The sequence below is a fragment of the Abramis brama genome, assembly GCF_963993115.1.
Source record: "Abramis brama genome assembly, chromosome: 18".
In the NCBI taxonomy this organism is placed as follows: domain Eukaryota; kingdom Metazoa; phylum Chordata; class Actinopteri; order Cypriniformes; family Leuciscidae; genus Abramis; species Abramis brama.
In genome coordinates, this window is record NC_139980.1 from 34330665 (window position 1) to 34353164 (window position 22500).

General features: G+C 36.7%; 1 protein-coding gene across 2 annotated transcripts in view; it reads right to left on the reverse strand.

The window, feature by feature from the left end:
• The window catches only part of dspb (desmoplakin b), a 41972-nt gene extending 23970 nt beyond the window's left edge, over positions 1–18002 (reverse strand). For both annotated transcript variants that reach the window (XM_084090871.1, XM_084090870.1), the window contains exons 1-12: positions 17589–18002; positions 15059–15149; positions 13148–13278; positions 11496–11652; positions 6884–7009; positions 6406–6483; positions 5391–5558; positions 3677–3781; positions 3471–3566; positions 2133–2258; positions 1901–2053; positions 745–899 (exon numbers count right to left, since the gene is read on the reverse strand). In XM_084090871.1, coding sequence (XP_083946997.1) covers positions 745–899; positions 1901–2053; positions 2133–2258; positions 3471–3566; positions 3677–3781; positions 5391–5558; positions 6406–6483; positions 6884–7009; positions 11496–11652; positions 13148–13278; positions 15059–15149; positions 17589–17782 — 1580 coding nt within the window. In that variant the 5' untranslated portion in view covers positions 17783–18002. The remainder of the gene's footprint in view (positions 1–744; positions 900–1900; positions 2054–2132; positions 2259–3470; positions 3567–3676; positions 3782–5390; positions 5559–6405; positions 6484–6883; positions 7010–11495; positions 11653–13147; positions 13279–15058; positions 15150–17588) is intronic.
• Between the last annotated feature and the right edge of the window lie 4498 nt (positions 18003–22500).

The following is a 22500-nucleotide window of genomic DNA, read 5'->3' on the forward strand; positions in this document are numbered from 1 at the left end:
TCCGGTTTCACGGTATATGACGGTATTGTTATTTTTATTAAGCATGACTGTGTGTTATCCACATCTTCTACTGATTGAGAGAGGAGATACTGCAGTAGATTGACTTAGAATGCCCTATTTCACTGTCATGAGTGAATATTGTAGAAAAAATCCACTAGTATTAATACAGGTTTGCAAGGCTGTTTATAAAGAGTTGCCAGCAGGAGGCGCTGTAGGAGCGGCAGAAACAGCGGTTTCCACTGTAACGGCTCATAAACGCAGCTTTATCAGGAAAGATAAAGAAAGATTAAATGAAAATAACATCGAAACTTTTCTAAAGACAGTCAGTTCCCTTCAAACATTCATATAAAAACTGTGACGCGCCGCATTTTGACTTTGAAACGTGCAATTCTCATGTTCAATCAACAATGTCAATGCAGATTTTCCAAAAAGATGTTGATCTTGTGAACCAATGTGTGGGAAACACTGTAATGTTAATGTTAATGTTAATGACAGCTATCAATTATAGTTTAACCTCTCCATCTTCACCATCATGTTTAGTAACACACACACACACACACACACACACGTGCATCACCACAGTTACAGTGAAAACACCCTCTCAAACAGTGTCGCCACGTTCACAACGTTGTTAAAGCGAAATACTCTGGTATTGCAGTATATTAAAAATTCATATCATAACAAAAGTAAACACTGGTATTTGGCATGAACCGGTGTACACTGAGAGTGTGTAGTGTGTCGTACTTGTTGGCCAGGCTGATGGCCAGTGGGTTTGGTGGCGGCGCTAACAGACAGACGGAGGGAATCTGCATGTCCATTCCTCCAGGGCCCGTCACCAGCCATGTGGTCCTCTCCGAGTTATCCTTCAGGATCCCTTCATCCCCCTTACGGATCGTCTTCTACACACACACACACACACACACACACACACACACTGTGACGCATGCATGACCAGAACACACCTCCAGAACAACACTTTATTCCTTGAGCTCTCCGCCTGAGGCGACACTGTGCCTTATGAAGAAGTTACTGAGAAGACTCTTCTGCTCACCAAGACTGCATTTATTAGATCAAAAATACAGTAAAAATTGTGAAATATTATTCTAATGTAAATCAGCTGTTTTCTATGTGAATATATAGTAAAGTGTAATTTATTCCTGTGATCAAAGCTGAATTTTCAGCATCATTACTCCAGTCTTCAGTGTCACATGATCCTTCAGAAATCACTCTAATATGATGATCTGATGCTCAAGAAACATTTATGATTATTATCAAAAACTGTAAGAATATTAAACGTTCCAAAAAAGTGTAAACTGTGATAAATTTTATTGTTCAGGATTCTTTGATGAATAGAAAAGTTCTCAAAGGAACCGCATTTCTTTGTATTTTTTGTAACATTATAAATGTCTTTACTGTCACTTTTGATATGTCCTAAACATACACACATCTCACTGAATCAAAAGTATGTGTATATATATATATATATATATATATATATATATATATATATATATATATATAGTAAAATATGGTAATGTATCATGGTTTCCATAAAAGTATGAGTGTTTTCAACACTGATAATAATCATAAATGTTTCTTGAGCATCAGATCATCATATTAGAGTGATTTCTGAAGGATCATGTGACACTGAAGACTGGAGTAATGATGCTGAACATACAGCTTTGATCACAGGAATAAATTACACTTTACTATATATTCACATACATTACATTGGAATAATATTTCACAATTTTTACTGTATTTTGATCAAATAAATGCAGCCTTGATGAGCAGAAGAGACTCTTTCAAAAACATAAAAATCTATATATATATATATATATATATATATATATATATATATATATATATATATATATATATATCTGCATGTGAGCGTCACCTCGTCCTGCCTGAAGTCACACAGCGCCTGCACGAGGATCTGTGCCGTGAGCTTCTCCTCAGGGTTTCTGGGCTTCAGTCTGATGATGCTCTTGGATTTGAGCATGAGCTGCTGCACCATCTCTCTCTGCTCCGTCAAACGCTCCCTCTCTCTCTGAGACACACACACACACACACACACGGTCATCACCCGGCAGTGCTCCAGCATTGCTCACACCTGAACCCACGCTCACCTCCAGGCCCTGCTGCAGATCCAGGAGTGTGTGGAGCGCGGTGGCTTTATCGCAGGTGAAGCTCAGGCGGATGCCGTCGTGCTCTTTCTTCAGTTTGCTGTACATTTCAGTCGTTTCCTTGAAGAACTGCACAAAATATGTGTTTTAGTATCACTCGTGGTATTTAGATAATATTAGTTTTTTTTTAAATCATATTAATTTTAATTTCATATTTTCCGTTTAATAAATTTTTTGTTAAAGCTTTAGTTTTGTTGTTCTATTGTCATTTTTATTTAATTTTTTAAATCTGTCAATCTAGTTTTTATTTCAGTTTTAGTTATTTTAGTATTTCAAGTTACAGTAAATAAAAATTTGAAATTGTATTATTTTACATTTATTTTATTTTATTTTTATGTTATAAGCTTTAGTTTTGCTATGTTCTCATTTTTATTAGGTTTTGTTTTTGTCTATTTAGTTTTTATTCATTTTTATTTCAGTTTTGGTTTTAGTTATTTTAGTGTTTAAAATTAAACTAAATAAAAAACTTGCATTGGCAATTGGATTAATAATGAATTCTGTTTAATAAAATCTTTGTTAAAGTTAGTTTTGTTGTGTTATTCTCATTTTTATAAGGTTTTGTTTTTGTCTATATATTTTTGTATACATTTATATGTATTATTTTCTGTTTGAATGTAATTTTTCTTAAAGTTTTTGTTTTGATGCCTTTTGACATTTTTGTTATTTTTTTAAAAAATATGTCTATATATATTAATTTTTGTCAGATTTAGTTATTTTAGTACTTCGAATTTAACAAAATAAAAAAGTTGTCTTTGCAATTTGATTAAATAAAATAAGTTGAATGTGAAATTTGTTTTTTATTTTCATGTTTTCTGTTTCAGTGTAATTTTCTTAAAGTTTTAGTTTTGTTGTGTTTTGACTTGACATTTTCATTCGTTTTTTTAATGTCTATAGTTTTTCATTACATTTTATTTAAATTTGAGTGTTTTTACTATTTCAAATTAAACTAAATAAAAATGAATAAAAATGAAATAGAAATGAAATAAATGCATTTTTATTTTAAATTAAAATAATTGTAATTTTAAAATAAAATGTTAAAATAAAATAATTGAAAAGTTTTTCTTATATTTTATTTCAGTTAACATTTATTTTATTTCAAGTAACAGAAATGTTTTTCTTGTTTATGTTTTAAATCAAGCATGATAACCCCATCAGTTATGCATCAGATTTCAGTAAAATGCACGAGAAAAGCTTCAAGACGTGTGTGTGTGTGTGTGTGTGTGTATATGTGTGTGTGTGTGTGTGTGTGTGTGTGTGTGTGTGTGTGTGTGTGTGTGTCACCTGACTGTATCGAGCGTTTTCCTTCAGATGAACTTCGATGCATTTGGTGATCTGTAGAAGCCAACTCCACTGGGTCTGCAGCGTCTCCATGTAGGCCTGTGAGGAACACCATCAGACGGAGTGAGAAACACCTCACACACACACACACACACACACACACACACACACACACACACACACACACACACACACACACACGCACACACCTGGATCTTGTCTGACGCCGGGTGTTTGTTCTTTAGCTGACTGTCCACCTTCGTTTTGAGGACGTTCAGTTGAACTTCTTTCTGCTCCAGTTCAGTCATGAGATTCTGAAACAGAGTACGGCTGAAAATAAACTCAAGTTTATCACTTAAATATTTCCAAATACCACATAAACACCAATATAAGTACAGAGCAGATGTTTAGATCAACAGTCCACAAGAGGGCGCAACAAACAAACCAGCCAGAACCTTCTGATGTTCACTGAGAACAAACCTGCTGTTAACAGTGCCTTTATTTTAAACTAAACTGCAGAAAATTTACAAAATCTAGATGAAAATGTCCTATAAATTTACTCTTTTTAATCAATTTTATTCTTTTCTATTTTAACTTATATATATATATATATATATATATATATATACACACATTGTATATATACACTTTCTAAGACAGTATCAAATACTATTTTATTTAATTATTTTTATTTTATTCTATTTCACTGAAAACCATTTTATTTTATTCTAAAACAGCATCAAATACCATTTTATTTTATTTAATAATTTTTTGTTTTACTTTATTCTATTTCATTGAATGCTATTTTATTTTATTCAAAAACAGCATTGAATACTACTCTGTTTTAGTTTAGTATAATTGAGATACTATTATATTTTTTATAAAAAAATATATATTTTTCCATTTTTTCCATTTTAATTTAAGTTAAAGTTTTCTTAATTTTGTTGTTGTGTTTGTCATTTTTAATCTTTTTTTTATGACTTGAGTTCGTGACTCGATTAGTCGAGACTGTTTTCCAAGATGGATCCTGTCTGTAAACGCGTAATGTACTGTCTTTATAAAGTATCTTCTTATTAAACTGTCTGTACACTTACACAGTTCTCAATGCTTCGGTTTGTATGTAGGGACCCTCATTATGCTACCGTGTTAGTGTGAGGCTATTTTGAGCCTTGTTAGTGGTATTAACTAGCGATTTATTTTTACTTACTCTGTGCCCCATATACTAGTGTTATAAGCTAATCTGTTTTAGAGATAAAACTCTTTACATTCGATTTTCATGAAAACGCATCGCAGGGAACGATCGACTCGGTAACCATGTGTTAATTACCCCTAGGTTCATTTTTCACCGGAATTGTCCTTTAATGTTTATTTTATTAAGTAACTGAACCGTTTTAGTTTAGGTTTTAATTGTAGTTAACAATAATAACCCTAATACTAGTCAATGATATTTTAGTTGATGAGAAAGTGCAAAAATTAAACTAAATATTCCCACATTTTCTGCATTAATTTAAAAATGCATCAACATGTGTATAAAACATAAAACAAAATGTATTTTTTTGCCTTTCAATTTCACTCGTGCATTTGCGTAGACGTGCGGAAACAAGTTTAGGTTGCGTATATGTATTATGATTAATATGAAATATAAAATGCATTAGCCAGTATTATTGACCAAGACTGGACCATATGAAACACGAGATCCTTCTTCTTTGTCAAACATTATTAATATCTTGCATGAAAAATGCATCAAAATGAAGTTTATTCTCAATCATTTTGCTTCTCGAGTAAATCTTGATTTAAGAGTCTTTAGATGTTTGCACTGGACAAAAATAGCGAGGATGCTTTTTTGCGTTACTGTAAGCAGATTCCACACACACACAGAGAGAGAGAGAGAGTCACACAGGTGTGTGTGTGTGTGTGTCTCACCGAGAAGCTCTCCTGTTTCTGAGGCACGTACGCGTCGATGCCTTTATCGCCCCAGTCGAACACCAGCTCCTCCTCTTCTCGGTCGTTCACCCACATGATCTGACTGGAGATCTCCTCGATGATGTTGTGCAGGTCCTGAAGCTGAAGCCGGCGCTGGTACGAGGTGTTCTGGAGATCACATCCTGATGTTTACAACTTACACACACACACACACACACTGACACATGGGATGTGCAGCTGCGTTTGATTGACAGAAGCTGTGGAAACCATTCGATGTCGGAAACTAAACTAAACTAAACTTGTGGAGGGAATTAAACCAAATCATTCAGGGGCGAGTTTCCCGAACAACGACAAAACTCGTGTTTTACTACAATAGTACGATACATCGTTGAAGAACTAGAGCTCGTTCACACATGCGCACTCTTCAACAACTACACTTTAAATCTCTCGACAAACTAAAAGACGTAAATGACATTTGTATGTATTCTAAATAAAAGATATAGATTGTACTGAATGTCAGCTTGATTATTCTGCTCAAGATAATGATTTATTGAGTCCACATGTCATGAAAACTAGAGACTGCTTCTAACCACAGGAGAAACCACAGGAGATCTGTCGCTGCAAACACACAACTCTGCGAATGTTCGTTAGAACGATGGTTTCGGGAAACACTGACTCGTTGAACTGCTGATAACGACGGAACTTACGACTGTAATCGGCTAACGACGCTTTTGGGAACACTCCTGAACGATCAAACCAACATCTGAGATGCTGCGACGCGATTGGTCCGCTGGTTAGTCCAGTTATCCAATCACAGCCTCTGCTGAGGCAAAGCTTTATTCGGTTTCTATCATAGTTTATGCACGTTTTCTTCTCGGATAAAAAAATGTGTATTCGCATCAATTGAGCATTTTTAACATTAATGCGCATGTTTTTTACGTGATATCCTGAAATGCGCATGAATGGACACATAGCTAATAGCTAATAACCACAGTGTGTTTCTGAAGCGTCTCACCTGTAGACTGTCCCATTCCTGCTCGAGTTTGTTGAGATAGGATTTGTTTCCATCCGCAGTTTGGTCTTTTCCTCGCATCTACAACAGATATTTCCATGATTTATATAGACTTTCATTTAAATAACATATTATTGATCAGATCATCATATTAGAGTGATTTCTGAAGGATCATGTGACACTGAAGACTGGAGTAATGATGCTGAAAATTCAGCTTTGATCACAGGAATAAATTACACTTTACTATATATTCACATAGACAACAGCTGATTTACACTGTAATAATATTTCACAATTTTTACTGTATTTTTTATCTAATAAATGGAGCCTTGATGAGCAGAAGAGCCTCTTTCAAAAATGTTAAAAAAATCTTAATTATTACATACTTTTGAACACTAATGTGCATACATATACAGTATATGTATATATATGTGTGTGTGCGTGTGCGTGTGTGTGTGTGTGTGTGTAGTCCTGAACTCACCAGATCCGCTCGGGCTCGATCCACCTCCACACTTCTCTGGATGGAGCTGTGAAACGCGCTGTGATTGGCTATCTGCTGCTCGATGGTTTGTAGATCATCTCCCCATGTTGACGTCTCAATCATGCGCTGCTCACACACACACACACTTCACACTCAACATCGGATTATCTGCACATTTACAGATAGTTGAAATCGGTCAAAGAAATGCATGATGAGGATGTTTATACAGTCAGTTACAACTCACATCGAATCACATGGCTTGTTTTGTTGCATTAAAACTAAAGCGTTATTTTAAGTGTTTAAACTGAAGTCTGCTGTTTTCTGCTCAGTCTGGATTTACTGCAGCATCAAAAGTCCTTAGCTAATAAAAATATGAATTTGCATAACTCATGTTCCTGTTTAGTTTCGGTTTCTGAATGTTCAAAACGTCCAGTTTTTTAACAATGTTTTTGGTTAATCGAATGTTAAAGTGAACATTCCATTTCATCATTCTTCAAACAAGTTTGGAATGTCCTCGGAACGTTCTGAAACATGTAGAAACATTTAGAGAAAAATAATAATTTTTACATTTTATGCTACTGTTACTGGCAGAGAGAGAACCTTGCAGGAACTTTCCCCGTTACTGGGAAAACAAACAGCAAACATCTGTTTTTCATTAACTCTGACCTCACTGACAGGAGGAGTGCCGTGTTATTACTGACCCCTGCGTGGGGCTGAGGAATTCTGGGGATTTAGAGAGAGAGAGAGAGGGAGAGAGAGGGAGAGACAGAGACAGAGACAGAGAGAGAGAAAGAGAGAGAGAGAGAGAGAGAGAGAGAGAGAGAGAGAGAGAGAGAGAGAGAGAGAGAGAGAGAGAGAGAGAGAGAGAGAGAGAGAGAGAGAGAGAGAGAGAGACAGAGAGAGAGAGAGAGAGAGGGAGACAGAGAGAGAGAGAGAGAGAGAGACAGAGAGAGAGAGAGAGAGAGAGAGAGAGACAGAGAGAGAGAGAGAGAGAGAGAGAGAGAGAGAGAGAGAGAGAGAGAGAGAGAGAGAGAGAGAGAGAGAGAGAGAGAGAGTAATGCTGCGTCAACAGTTTGAGTCTGAAAGCAGTGTTTCTGTGGGCGAGTGAGAGGCAGTTTGTGTATTTTGGCTGGATGTCTCGCTCTAATCTCTCCGAGCTTCATTTCATCTGCTCAGTTTTTCTTTCGCTTTCTCTCGCTCTGTCTGTCCTGGGAAGCCTTCTCACCCGAGTCCTATCGGGACAGAGCGCACAAGATAACTGCTATCTCTGTGCTGTCAAGGTGATGTCTATTTCTGTCACATTGAGAATCCTGCTTCACTTATACTGTAGTGTATATTAATATATCAGATACACTAGCATTCAAAAGATATTTACAATCTTATTCAGCAAGGATGCATTAAACTGACCCTGAAGACATTTATAATGTTACAAAAGATTCTATTTCAAATAAATGCTGTTCTTTAGAACTTTATATTCATCAAAGAATCTTGAAAAGTAAAATGTAAAACAATTTCCACAGAAATATGACTATTTTCAACACTGATAATAATCATAACTGTTTCTTGAGCATCAAATCATCATATCAGAATGATTTCTGAAGGATCATGTGACACTGAAGACTGGAGTAATGATGCTGAAAATTCAGCTTTGATCACAGGATAAATTACACTTTACTATATATTCACATAGAAAACAGCTGATTTACATTAGAATAAATGCAGCCTTGGGTCAAATACGAGACTTCTTTCAAGACTAGTGTACATTTCGATTTTTTTTTATTTATTACTATTTTTTGTAATAAAATATCTTTTTTTATTTCTTTTTTTTTTTTTTTTGCTTTCAATAATGACAGAAATATTGATGCTATGGTCAGCTGATATGGCTAAAAAAATTATATATCTCAATATATTTCAGTCTTCTGATGACGTTTATATCAAATAACACAGAGAAACTACATTAAAGCCATTGCAATATTTCACAATCGTGCTTTATTATAATCGGCTGCAAGCATGGCCAGTCCTGAAACACCTGAAACGTGTTGTGTCTTGCATGGATAACGCAGTGTAAGAGTTTCAAGACTTTGATAAGGTCCTGAAGAGAGACGTTTCTGCGTGTTTGTTCGCACCGCAGGAACCAGGAACGATTTTAGTTCTAGCAACTCCTTTTAGAGGACCTAATTTAGCTTTAAGAGGACCTCATTTAGCTAATTTAATTGAGTCGGTCTAAACCAGCGCTATAGGAACTATCCGTGACGTTAGTGTTCGCTGATTGGCCGAACGCACGGAAACACCAGCACCCGCCATTTAAAAAAAAGCTGTGTAAACACACAGATTATAGCCTATATATTTACTCCAGAAACTAACTCTACGAACATGGAAACAGTGATAGATGAGCCTCGTAACCTTTACGCTGAGGAGAAACTCCAACGCGACTTTGAGGAGACCGAGAGAAACATGATCATGTGTTTCTGCTCAGCAACACTGGACATCAACCACACGGCATATGCTAATAACTCTTTATTACTGTCTACTTTCCCTGTATAACAGTTCTATCTAATCGCGTATTATAGACAGGACTGTAAGGGCGCTTTCACACCGAGGTCTGAACCAAAGTTCATGTTTTGATTCATTTTATACATTCGGTTAGTTTTGGTTTGGTTTCACATTGCAATTCTGCGAGCGCACTAAAGAACTGTACATGACACACTTGCGTCCCGTCGTCATCATCTCTGTGGGCTGCATCTCGACATTGATTGGTTTGTAAACGGACGTGCGTCTGACGTCAGCGTGTTGTCAGTTCGATGGGTAACATTGACAAGAATGAATGAACAGACGCAGAGAATAAGGGGAGAAGTTCCACTCTCAGTAAACTTCCGGCTTCTGAACTGGTTGCAGTTCCACTCTGGCTCCACATGAGGGCGCTCACAGGACGAGTGCAGTTCCACTCTGGCTCCACATGAGGGCGCTCACAGGACGAGTGCAGTTCCACTCTGGCTCCACATGAGGGCGCTCACAGGACGAGTGCAGTTCCACTCTGGCTCCACATGAGGGCGCTCACAGGACGAGTGCAGTTCCACTCTGGCTCCACATGAGGGCGCTCACAGGACGAGTGCAGGATGAATGGAGGTCTATGGCGCTATAACCCCTCAAAATCCACTGTTCTAAGGATATAATTTTTTGTCTAGTAATTTGAATGTTGTATTCGAAAGGAGATGCAAAGAAATGACACATTGCTGGTGTTAGATTTTTTAGAGTCACTTATTTGCTTTAAAAAGTCTTTTAAAATGTCAATGACGTCATACACATCGTACGACCAGAGATACTGCTTTACGGCAATCCTTCAGTCACTTTGGTGCTTTCACGCTCTGCACTTTCTTTTCTCTCGAGGCATCGACAACACAGCTGACACAGGCAAACACACAACACAGCTGACACAGGCAAACACACAACACAGCTGACACAGGCAAACACACAACACAGCTGACACAGGCAAACACACAACACAGCCGACACAGGCAAACACACAACACAGCCGACACAGGCAAACACACAACACAGCTGACACAGGCAAACACACGTGCTAGAAGAGCTTTTGTTTTGTTTGTTTCTGGTCCCGCTTCGGACACCACGATGCCATCAAGCGGTATCTCTGGTCGTAATCAGTCCTTCACTGACCAATCAGCGTTCATTAGCAGAATGCTAGCGTGTTATGGGCAACAACAACTCAACCTGTAAGAAATCGAAAGGACATAAGTACTCGTTCATTCAACTTTTGACCTATAACCCATGTTGAACTTGCAAAACCCATAATCGAATCTGAGATTTCTCAACGGCAATCGGGGGAAAGAGACAAATTTAGCCGTCTAGCCCCATAGACTCCCATTCATTCTGCACTCATGGGCGATCGCCCCCAGTGGAGCTCTGGTGGAACTACAACCACAATTCGGTACAATAGGACTTAATAGGGAGTGGCCAGGCTCTCCGTAGACGGGCTCTGACAGACGCACATCATTCCCACTATACTGTTATTATTACGGCATTACTCCCTGCAGCTCCAGCTATACTCGAGGCGAGTTCACATTCGCCAAATGAACGTCCTCGTTGTGCGAACATTTCATCGTCGCCGGCAGGAAAGGAGGAGAAGAGCGAGCAATCCTGCGGGAACCACCGGAACTTCCTGTACATGTTCTGACAGTCCGAACCATACAGAAAATGCGTTCACACTAGAAACGAACCAAACCTTTCTTCAGTTTGATCCGGACCGAGACTACCTCTTTTCGTCTGACTAAATTTGGTCTGTTTGGTCCAGACCGTGGTCCAGGGGAGGGTTCACACCTGTGATTTTGATTCGGATCAAACTGAAAAGTCCGAAAATCCGGACCAAACAAAGCCGGTGTGACAAACCGTACACTAATGAACACGGAGAATAATGCGAGCGCTGAGTGTTCAGTCGTTCTCAGCGCTGTCAAATTAAAAGTCTCAACGACAAACGCGGCTCACGTCACTTCCTGCTGGCGGTGCCAATGCAACCAGGAAAACGTTCCTAAGGGGAACCATTAGTTCTCGGGGAACCATCCTGCGAAAGAAAGCCCGTCGTGTGAGCGTCACGTACCTTCTGCTGGAGGATCCAGGCCATGGCTTCGCTGAAGTAACGGTTGGGTTCCTCACGGCTCACGGTTCGCCGGATCGTTCTGCTGCCCCACCGCTGTTGCTGAGAACCACTCAGAGCCCCGCCGAAATCTCGGATCTGCTCAGAAAATATATTCACACTGTTCACACACACACACACACACACACACACACACACACACACACACACACACACACACACACACACACACACACACACACACACACACACACACACACACAGAGAGAGAGAGAGAATATAAGGTTACAGTGGAAGTGAGCATAGAAAAATCATGCATTGAGATTTATTACGAAAACCAAGCAGAAGATCCAGTTTAACGTATACGAATATACGTGGTTATCTAGTAAACTGTAACGAACTGAGTGTAGTAGTTCGTTTATCCTCATTTTGTTCCAAACACGTATGAGTTTCCTTCTTCGGTGTAATGCAAAAGAAGATAGTTTGAAGAATGGTCACGCTGCTCTTTCACATACAATCACTGCTTTATGTTTTTTCCAGCAAAAATATCTAAACATTCTTAAATCAACACACATTTACTTGAGAAGCAAAATGATTTCAGATTTAATATGACTTGTTTTTCAATGAAAATAAATGGGGGAAAAAAAATCTAAATTAGGTGAAATTACACTTAAAAGAAGAAAAAAACTCTCCATATGGTAATATAAAATAAATAAATAATTATAATTCAAATGGAAAGTCTATTTTTCTTGACCAATTTTATTAGAAACATACTGATTCATGCATGTACACTATGGTTTAAAGGTTTGGGGTCTGTAAGATTTTTCTGAAAGAGGCTCTTCTGCTCATCAAGGCTGCATTTATTTGATCAAAATACAGTAAAAATTGTGAAATATTATTCCAATGTAAATCAGCTGTTTTCTATGTGAATATATAATAAAGTGTAATTTATTCCTGTGATCAAAGCTGAATTTTCAGCATCATTACTCCAGTCTTCAGTGTCACATGATGAAATCATTATAATATGATGATTTGATGCTCAAGAAACATTTATGATTATCATCAATGTTGGAAATAGTCACATTTCTGTGGAAACTGATATACATTTTATTTTTCAAGATTATTTGCAAGTTCTAAAAGAACAGCATTTATTTGAAATAGAATCTTTTGTAACATTATAAATGTCTTTACTCTACTTTTGGTCAGATGAATGCGTCCTCGCTGAAGAACAGTGTTCATTTCTTTCCTATATAAACTCAAACATTTAAACAGTAGAGTACATATATCAAGACATCGACATGTGAGTTTTGCATGCAACAGGTTTGCCTTTTTTAATGAATTTAACTTTATTATTACGCAATGTAATTTTTTTATTTCGCCTTTATTTAACCAGGAGAAAACCTCACTGAGATTAAAGTCTCTTCTACAGGAGTGTCCTGGCCAAGATAGGCAGCAGAAATTACTTTTAAATCACTTTCTTTTACAGAATTCCCCATTCCTACTCCACATCATTTCCGGTCTTATGGCAAAAAGGCAAAGTGAATGTGATGCAGAACATGATGTGTGGTTGCTGAGGTGCTTTTAGCGTAATACTCTGAGGCTGCAGGGTTCCTGGGACGTTTCCACACGACATGTAAATGCCTGACGTGTCTCACCTCCGCATCACACTCTCCGACGGCAGGTTCTGCTGGTTCAGCTCGATGGCCAAACCTCGGAGCTGTTCAGTGATCTCAGCAGCAGACGCCAGACAATTCTGAGCTTCCGAGAAAGCGTTTGCATCTCCGCCCTGCAGCGCAAACACACACACACACACACACACACACACACAGAACAATAGAAACCAGTCATCAGAAAAGCCCAGGATCAACAAATCCAAACATTCACTCTGCCGAGTGTGTGAGTTTAGGCCTTTGTTTATTTGGCTTTTTCAAAACAAAGACAAATTAAATCTGTAAAATCAGTTTTGTGATCATCTCAGGTTTGTATGATCAACATTATCGTCTAGTCGCTTTATTCAGGCCAGTGAGACCGTCTGAACGGCATGACTGAAATCAATGATACTACAAACATGTTGCATTAAAGAGGACCAATTTTTCTAAGTAATGTTTTCAGCCTCTACTAGAGTCGGTTTTCCTGCTTGAATGTTGATTATTCTCCTCATATTCTCCATTGTTGCGGCTCCTCTCTTCCCAGTCTGTCAGTAACGCTCTGTTTACTTCCTGTCTCTATGAAGCCCCTCCTTCTGAAAAGCACACTGTGCTCTGATTGGTCAGCTGGATCAGTGTGTTGTGGTTGGTCGAGCGCTTCGAGTGTGTTTGGGAAATGTCCCGCCCCTTACCATAACCGCCAGTTTAACACACTACTAACTAACTCAACCAGGCCCCGCCCCTTTATTCTGCATATTAATTATTATAATGAGGAATATTGTGACGTGTTCGTTCCCGGAAGAAACTCACGACTACAATGGAGGCGTTTCAGGAGTTCAGAAACACTGACTCTGATATAGAGAAGAACTCCCGCTGGAGGGACTTTGTGCTCAAACTTTAACTTTAAAAAGCTTTAATATTTGGTATTTTTGTCTTATTTTGTTTAGTCTTTTCCAGCACAAATATCGAAACATTCTTAAATCAAGATACATGTAGAAGCAAAATGACTGAAGATATTAAGACTTAAAATTAAAAATTAAGTGAGTTTATGCTTAAAAGATGAAAATACCTGTCCATATAGTAAGATAAATAAAATAAAAACTTAATTAAAATGCAAAGTCTATTTTTCTTGCTTTTCTTCCCTTGTTTTAAGCACAAACACATTTATTTTTTATCATTTTTATTGGAAAACAAGACTTAATATCTTCAGTCATTTTGCTTCTCCAGTAAAAATGTATCTTGATTTATGAATGTTTCGATATTTGTGCTGGAAAACAAGACAAAAATAAGAAAATAAAGAAGAAAATATTTTCTGCCGTGATGAAAGTGAAGGAAAGTCAAAATAATTACAAATAACTATAATATTTAAACTGTATATAAAAAATTTAAGTAGTACGTGGGACTATTTATGATGTTTTTTGGTACTTTTTTATACTTTTATGTTCCGCAGAAGAACATACAGGCTTCGAACAACATGACGGCGAGTAAATAAGGATACTTTTTTTTTTCTTTGTAAACTAATCTTTTTTTATATTATATATATTTTTCTTATATTATTTTTATGATACATACCGGTAAATAATAAATAAAACACACACACACACACACAAAAAAAAGAGAAAAACGGAGGTAATGATGAAAATAAAACAACAAAATATGAATAATTAGTTTAATATGTGTAAAGTAAAGAACTAAAAATAAACTATTATTTTAACACATGCACTATTCACGCGTTTCACTTTCATTTTCTCCAGAATGACTCAGTCAGACTCAGATGAGGGACGGGAGCCTTTTATTATCTGAGAAATGTGAATTATGTGTGTATGAACGCAGCAAACAGACTCCCATGATTCTCATGACCTTTACAGCACATTTATGATCCTGTGAACTCTTGTGTGTGTGTGTATATATGCTACTCACAGACTTTAATATGAATGCAGTCCTGTCCAGGTATTCCTGGCCCTGGCCCTGCAGAAACGAGATCCGCTGTTGCATTGACTGCATGGCAGAACTGGTGGGACAAAAAAAACCTAAAAATCAGCTTTGCATCACAGGAATAAATTACATTTTAAAATGCAAAAAACATTTCTTTTAAATCATAATAATATTTTACTGTTTTTACTGCATCAAATAAATGCAGCCTTGGTAAACAGAGACTCAAAAAGCACACAAAAAAATCATATTTATTCCAAACGTTTGACCAGTACTGTGTGTAAATGCAATTTTCAGTGTGTTTAAGCACAGAGATGTATGAACGGGCTTTACACTGTTCACCCTGCGAGAGTAAACACTTCTCCAAAGACAACTGACAGATTCTTGGTGGTTTATGACCAGCTTGTTCTTCTCTGTTTTACTGCGATGCATTCCTGCGAAATCTCTCGGCCGAACCCGACGCAGAGACGCCCGATACAGGTCAAACAGCTCATTCACAATCAATCTCTCCATACTGAAAACAAGACCGTTTCACTTCCAATACGTCCTGACTTATATTTGTCAGGTTATATTATATTACAGGTTTTATGTTTCCAGCTGAAATTTATAGTTAGTTATAGATATTTTATCCAATTAATAATCTAGATAAAGGCAGTTTAATGTTGTGCGAAGCAATCAAGCATAATCAAGCATAGCATATTTTTAAAGCAAACGCTTTTAACTTTTCAAAAACATGCATCAAATTTAATGTGTACAACTTACACTTTACACTTTAACTTTAAAATGTAAAACAAATACCAAATTATATTTATATATATATAAAATGTTTGATGTTTATATAAAATATGACATATTATATTAAGAATATATTTAAATATTTAATATGCTATATATCTAAAAAGTATATAAATATGATATGTATGTATATAAAAAGAATTTTAAAATGATTATTTATTATAATACTGTTTGTTTATATAAATAAAATATATAAATATTAAAATATTTTTTCATTTTATTTAATTTTATCTGGTGCATCATATATATTAAAATATCTTAAATATACATCATTTAAAAATGTATATATTACAATATGACATTATATTATTGAAAATATCTTTAAATAGTTAAAATATTATATATTTAAAAGTTTTTAATTATTATATTTTATTATTAAAATATATATAAAGCATTTTTAAAGCATATTGTTGAAAATAAAATATATAAACATTAAAATAAATCCTTAAAATAAACCAAATTGAAATATTGTTTTATATGATTTTATTTTATCTGGTGCATTATTTTACATTAATATCTTGAGTAGGCGTTTAAAACAAGTGAAACCAAATGTAATATTTCAGTGCAAAAGTTCAACAAATGAGATCAGGCCAGTAAACAAACAGAAAACAGACACGATGCGAGATGAGAGTCTCATTTGAATGGAGAATATGCATATGAATGCACAACAGAGTTGTTATTCATGTTTATGAGCAGTGGCTGCCAAATGAGCGCCTGGATACGCTTGGCTTTTCCCGCAGGATCTGCAATAGATTTACAGGAAGCTTTGCTGGACAAGAGTCTGAAAGTGACCTGTAAACTCACGCAGAAACACAAAGAGCCACACAGAAGCAGCAGGGATTGTGTTACACCTGCCGGCACAGGCCTACATTCAACATTACACAACCATGCTTTATAACCCTTTATAACTCGCGTTCAGGCAGTTATGACAGCCTCTGATGTGCATATTATTAACCTTTGAACATCTGCTGTATTATAATAAAGTTACACTTACTTGACTGAGCACTATTTAGGTTTTACTCCATCACTCTTTGTTAAATAGGCCTACTTCTCTTTGCATTATTGTTTTTAAAACTAGTTTGAATGATCTAAATGGAAACCATTTTGTATAGAATGAAATTTTTTTCATTTTGCATGACATTTATTTTGCACTGTAAATTACATGAAAAATTACATGATCAATAATGTATGACAACACATGTTTTTTACAATTGCTTTAACTCATCAAAATAAGTTAAGCAATTTTCTATTTCTTTTTATGAGTTATATAAGATTCAACTCATTTAATTTAAGTTGAAATAACTTAAACATTCAAGTTGATTGCTTAAATATTTAATGCAGCAACTTATTAACTGAAACGTTCGCAGACAAAAACAAATGTTGCATTAACATGTGTATGTTAATGCAAACTTTGAATCTAATTTAAATTATGTACACTGTAAAAAAAAGTTGCTGCTTTAATTTAAGTACAATCAACTTGGATGTTTAAGTCATTTCAACTTAAATTACATTAAACTGAAATTGTTAAATCTTGAATAACTTATAAAAAAAGTTTGCTTAACTTATTTTGATGAGTTAAAGCAATGTAAAACCATATGTTGTCATACGTTATTGATCATCATTTTTTACAGAGGTGAAATGACGCACACACTTGCAGTAGCCTACGTTACAAGCACACACACACACACACACACACAAACGCACGTAACAGGTGTTTACTCACACTTGTCCCGCGCTCATCGAGCCTCTGGAGAAACTTTGGTCGTATCTCTCCACATATTCCTGTGTTAACCCATTATTCACATGCACCACCTCACTGCGCGCGTACGGATACGCGGGCGTCGCGTTGATCTCGCTGCGCGATCCCGTGCGGCGTCCCATCATGTTGAGCCCGCGCTGCGAGCCGTACATGCTCATGATGACTGAGCCTCAGCTTTACACCTAAAATGGCGGAGTTTAAAAAGTGAACCTGAGATCAGCCCCGCAGCCCCAGATGAAACCAGTCGTGAAGATCCTCCGAGCGCAACTGGACTGAGGACTGAGGACACAGGGAAGAGCCGCAGTTTAATGATCTGAAGTCACTCCCACAGACCCGCATCTGAACACACACACCCAGTTTAATGATCTATAGTCACTCCCACAGACCCGCATCTGAACACACACATGCCTGAGGGAGGCGTCTCTCTCTCCGTGCACTGTTGAGGGAAGCTCACTATTTCATTCAGCACTATGACATGTTTAAAACTATTTTCAGAAACACACTTGTTGCTAATGATCATGCATGCAGATTTATGACGCTTTCCGAAATGCATTTGCATGACGATTTAAATGCATTGAATGCATTTGAATGCATTCAAATGCATGTGAATGCATTCAATGCATTTAAATGCATAGAATCCATTAAATGCGTTTAAATGCATTAAAAGCACTGACATATATATTTTTTCTCCCATCTCATATTTTTTCCATTATAGGGACCCCACTGATCATTTAATCAAGCCATTAAACTTCAGTTTTTCATATTAGTAACTTGAAATGTACTGTGCACATATCAAACTTGTACTTGTAAATAAGTGACCTGTAAAATGGTGCAAGGTTTAAATGTTTTAAAACACTTTCCCTTTACGTAGGCTATTTACATATAATGCTTGTGAAATGAATGTTTTAACCTTTAATCTTGATGTTGAATTTAAAAAGTCCAAGTTCCCCAGAGATCATTTAAATGCGCATCCTGCAGTGTTTGCCACCATGCAGTGATGGTTCTGGGTCGACAGGAAAGACGAGTATTTCTGTCAGTTTCTGTCATTAAGCTTCAGTCGCCCTTGGCACCTGATTAAAGATGTGGTGCACAGGTATGCCAGAAATCAAACAGGTTAACACAGGACACGGCTAATGCGTGCACATTAAACTCCAACTATCCGCACCAGTGAATGTGCAGATGTGATGCCTTGCTTCTCTTCTGAAATGATTCGAGTGTGTTTGGGTGCGGTGTGGTGTGGCTCTGACTTTCTCAGAGGTCGAACTCAGAGGTCGTTCGCTTCAGTAAATACAGAACCTCTGCACGATGTAAATACAACTTCTGCATTTAATAAAAGTGAATTGAAAATGTTGCATGAGAGGAAAGCCTCATGCACACTCCTTTGTTTCTCATATTCTGATTTTTTCTTACAATTGCAAGTTTACATCTCAAAATTCTGAATTGCTTTTCGGAATTCTGAGTTTTTTATTTTTATGCTATGGAATAAAATAAAAAGGATTCAGCTTCAACTTATTTAGCACATTTAATAGCAACGTTGTTGCCCAAAGTGCTTCACAGTTAACTAAAACAGTAAGACATTCATGTATAAAGGCATATATGAAGGTAAGACCACACACTCTTAGACACACATAACAGTGAGGTCAGTGTAGAAAGAATTAAAATAGTGAAAATTAAAAGAGAGTAAATTATATCTACAATGTACAAAGTACTTAACTAAAAGCGAGGTTAAAAAGTTTTTACGTTTTTAAATGAGACTTAAAAATTTCTATTGTCTGAGCTAGCCGGATATGAGAGGGAAGACTGATCCACTGGGAGCCACAACTGGGAAAGCTCGGTCACCCTTTGACTTCTTTAAGGGACTGTCAGCAGAAGTTGGTTCGTTGATCTGATTTGTACAATCCTAAAAGGTCAACAATGTAGTTTGGGGACATGTTATGATTGCTTTAAAAACCATTAGTAAAATCTTATACTCAGTCCTGTAATGAACCGGTAGCCAATGAAGACAGCGTAGCACTGAAGTAAAGTTGTCCCTTTTTTAGTGCCAGTCAGAAGCCATTCTGCACCAGCTGTAGACGACACAGTTGACGCTGGCAGATCCCTGCATAAAGAGAGTTACAGTAGTCTAGTCTTGATGTAATAAAAGCGTGGACGACGACCTCCAGATCTTTAAAAGTGAGAAGGGAGAAATCACTCTAAGCTGATAAAAGCTATTCTTTACAACAGAGTTTATCTGTTTGTCAAAGCTAAGCGATGAGTCGACTATTACGCCAAGATTTCTCACGCTATCTTTCACCGTCATTAATGGAGCAAGGATATTGGCTATCTTCTCTTTGCAATTTTGTGGACCAAATATTGTAATTTCAGATTTTTTTCATTAAGCTGGAGAGCGTTTTTAGACAGCCACATTTTAAGCTCATTCAAAAAGTCTAACAAAGACTTTGAGAGGTAAGATAGATCTGTTTGTCATCAGCATACATATGATAAGAAGTGTCATAGCAACGACAAATAGATCCCAGAGGACACATGTACAGAGCAAACAATGTAGGACTCAAAATTCAGACTTTTTTCCTCGCAGAATTCAGAGGTATAAACTCGAAATTGCGAGAAGAAAAGACAGAATTGTGGGAAAAAAACCCGGAATTGTCAGAAAAAAGTCGGAATTGTGGGATAAAAACCCGGAATTGTCAGACAAAAGTCGGAATTGTGAGATATAAACTCGGAATTGTTAGAAAAAAGTCGGAATTGTGAGATATAAACTCGGAATTGTTAGAAAAAAGTTGGAATTGTGAGATATAAACTCAGAATTACGAGAAAAAGTATTAAAAGGTATCGCAATTACCTTTTTAAGTGCACGTTTTAAATGATTTACTTTTGTAATGCATGTTCCTCTTATTGTGCACGCTTCAACAGTGCATTTATTCCTGATTGTTTAGGTAATCAGAATGTAATAACTTACTGAGGCTCTAAATACATCACATTACAGAAGTAAACTGTGTTGAAGAATGTGTTACGGATGACACTTCACGTTGGCTTGAAAAGAACGCTGGTGTTTCTGTGGGTGTGAACGGCCGGTTAGCCCAGACATGCAGTCGCAGTATTTCACACCAGGACGAGTGGATGAGTGCATCTGACCGATACGGTCACACACACACACACACAGAGAGAGAGAGAGAGAGAGAGAGAGTTTCTGCCTGTCACATTCACTGGGTTAATCATTGCTCTCGGCTCATTTCTGAAGGTTTTACTGCATGTCTCAGCCTGAAGCGCGTTCCATCTCACCAAACCACTGACTGTCACCAAACACATAATCAGAAGCATTCGTGAAAACACTTTCTCAGCAAGAAATCATGCACCATTATTGCATAAGAAAGAAGGCTGAAAGAAGAGCAATGACATTTTGCGATGCAATCACATTTGATGAATTAAACGGCTCGTAAATCACCAGAATGAAAGTATTATGCAAACATTTAAGACATTTTTCCATATACAGAACCTTTTGGCATAAAGGGTTTTTTTCAAATCGAGTCAAGAACCCTAGAGTTCTGTAGCCGAGAGAACCACACTGAAGCTTTTCTTCTCAGAGTCTCAAACTGTGCTCAAATTTGCTCACGACATCCAAAGTGTGCAACCATGAGAGCTCAATATGAACTCAAAAATGTCTCATCAAATGATTTGAGGTGCTATACAGTCAAACCACAAAATACTCAGACACCAGATATCATTTTTTATATTTTTTTTACTAGTGTGATCAGGACACTATAGTTCATTTCTGTAAGTGAGGAGAGCAAAATAAAGTAAACTGTGACACATTACACCCAAACATTCTCCAGACACTTTGAGCTGATCATGTTTTGCTGAAGTGTGTTTTCTTTAATTGCTAATGCTCTTTTTACACACAGACTGAACAAAATGAAGCATTGCTTGGTGATTGGTTGAGCTAAACTGGTATTATCTAATTGTGTAGTTAAATTTAACAGCTGACAGATATTCAACATAATTCATGTGTGAGACAGTCTAACAGAAGGACGGACAAAACCAGTCAAATATCAAGTTCTGCTCATATTTTATTAGCATTTTTTAAACTATAGCACATAAACTGTGATAATGTGAGAAATGTTGAAGGTTTCTGAGTAAATTTTGTTTTGACTGTATTTAATTTAATTTAACGCATTTTAAAGAAACATCTGATTTGAAGCTGGCACTCTTTGACTGTATCGATGCACATTTAGAGGTCCATGTTTTTCAGAAGTCGCTCTAATGATTTTCCCAGAGCATCAGAAATATTAGGCTGTCCTTCACACACATTTACACATGCAAACATGTTCTGTCTTTTTCCCCCCGTGTCGCCTGTGGCGAGGGTGGAGATGTTCAGGACGAAGCCTAACAGACTCTTACTTTAAAACACACAAACACACAGACATGCTGCAACTCTGCTGATCTCGGTTCACTGTGCATTTCATAAAACATGTCCGGGTTTCACTGCAAAACCAGGAGAAAACAATTATATTTTGCATAAAGAAAATGCATAAAGGTTATTTTTAGCAGTGTGACTTCATTTTCATGACAGTTAAGAAGCTAAATCTCATTACTGCAATGCAATGAATAAAGAACTTAATGCATTAAGTATGTATATTATGGAAATATTTGGTGCAAAATGCCTTTAAATTAAGATAATGCATATTATTGTACAGCAATTACAGAATTACTACAATTCATTTTTCATTCTAATGCTAAAATGCACAAAACAAAAAGAAATTGGGAAGGAAACATGCTTATTTAGGATTAAAATACAATATTTTTTATTTTTTGAGATGAAATATGACCCAAAACCTGTTTCTGCGAGTTTCACCCATGTGTTATTATGTAGCTGTTGGGC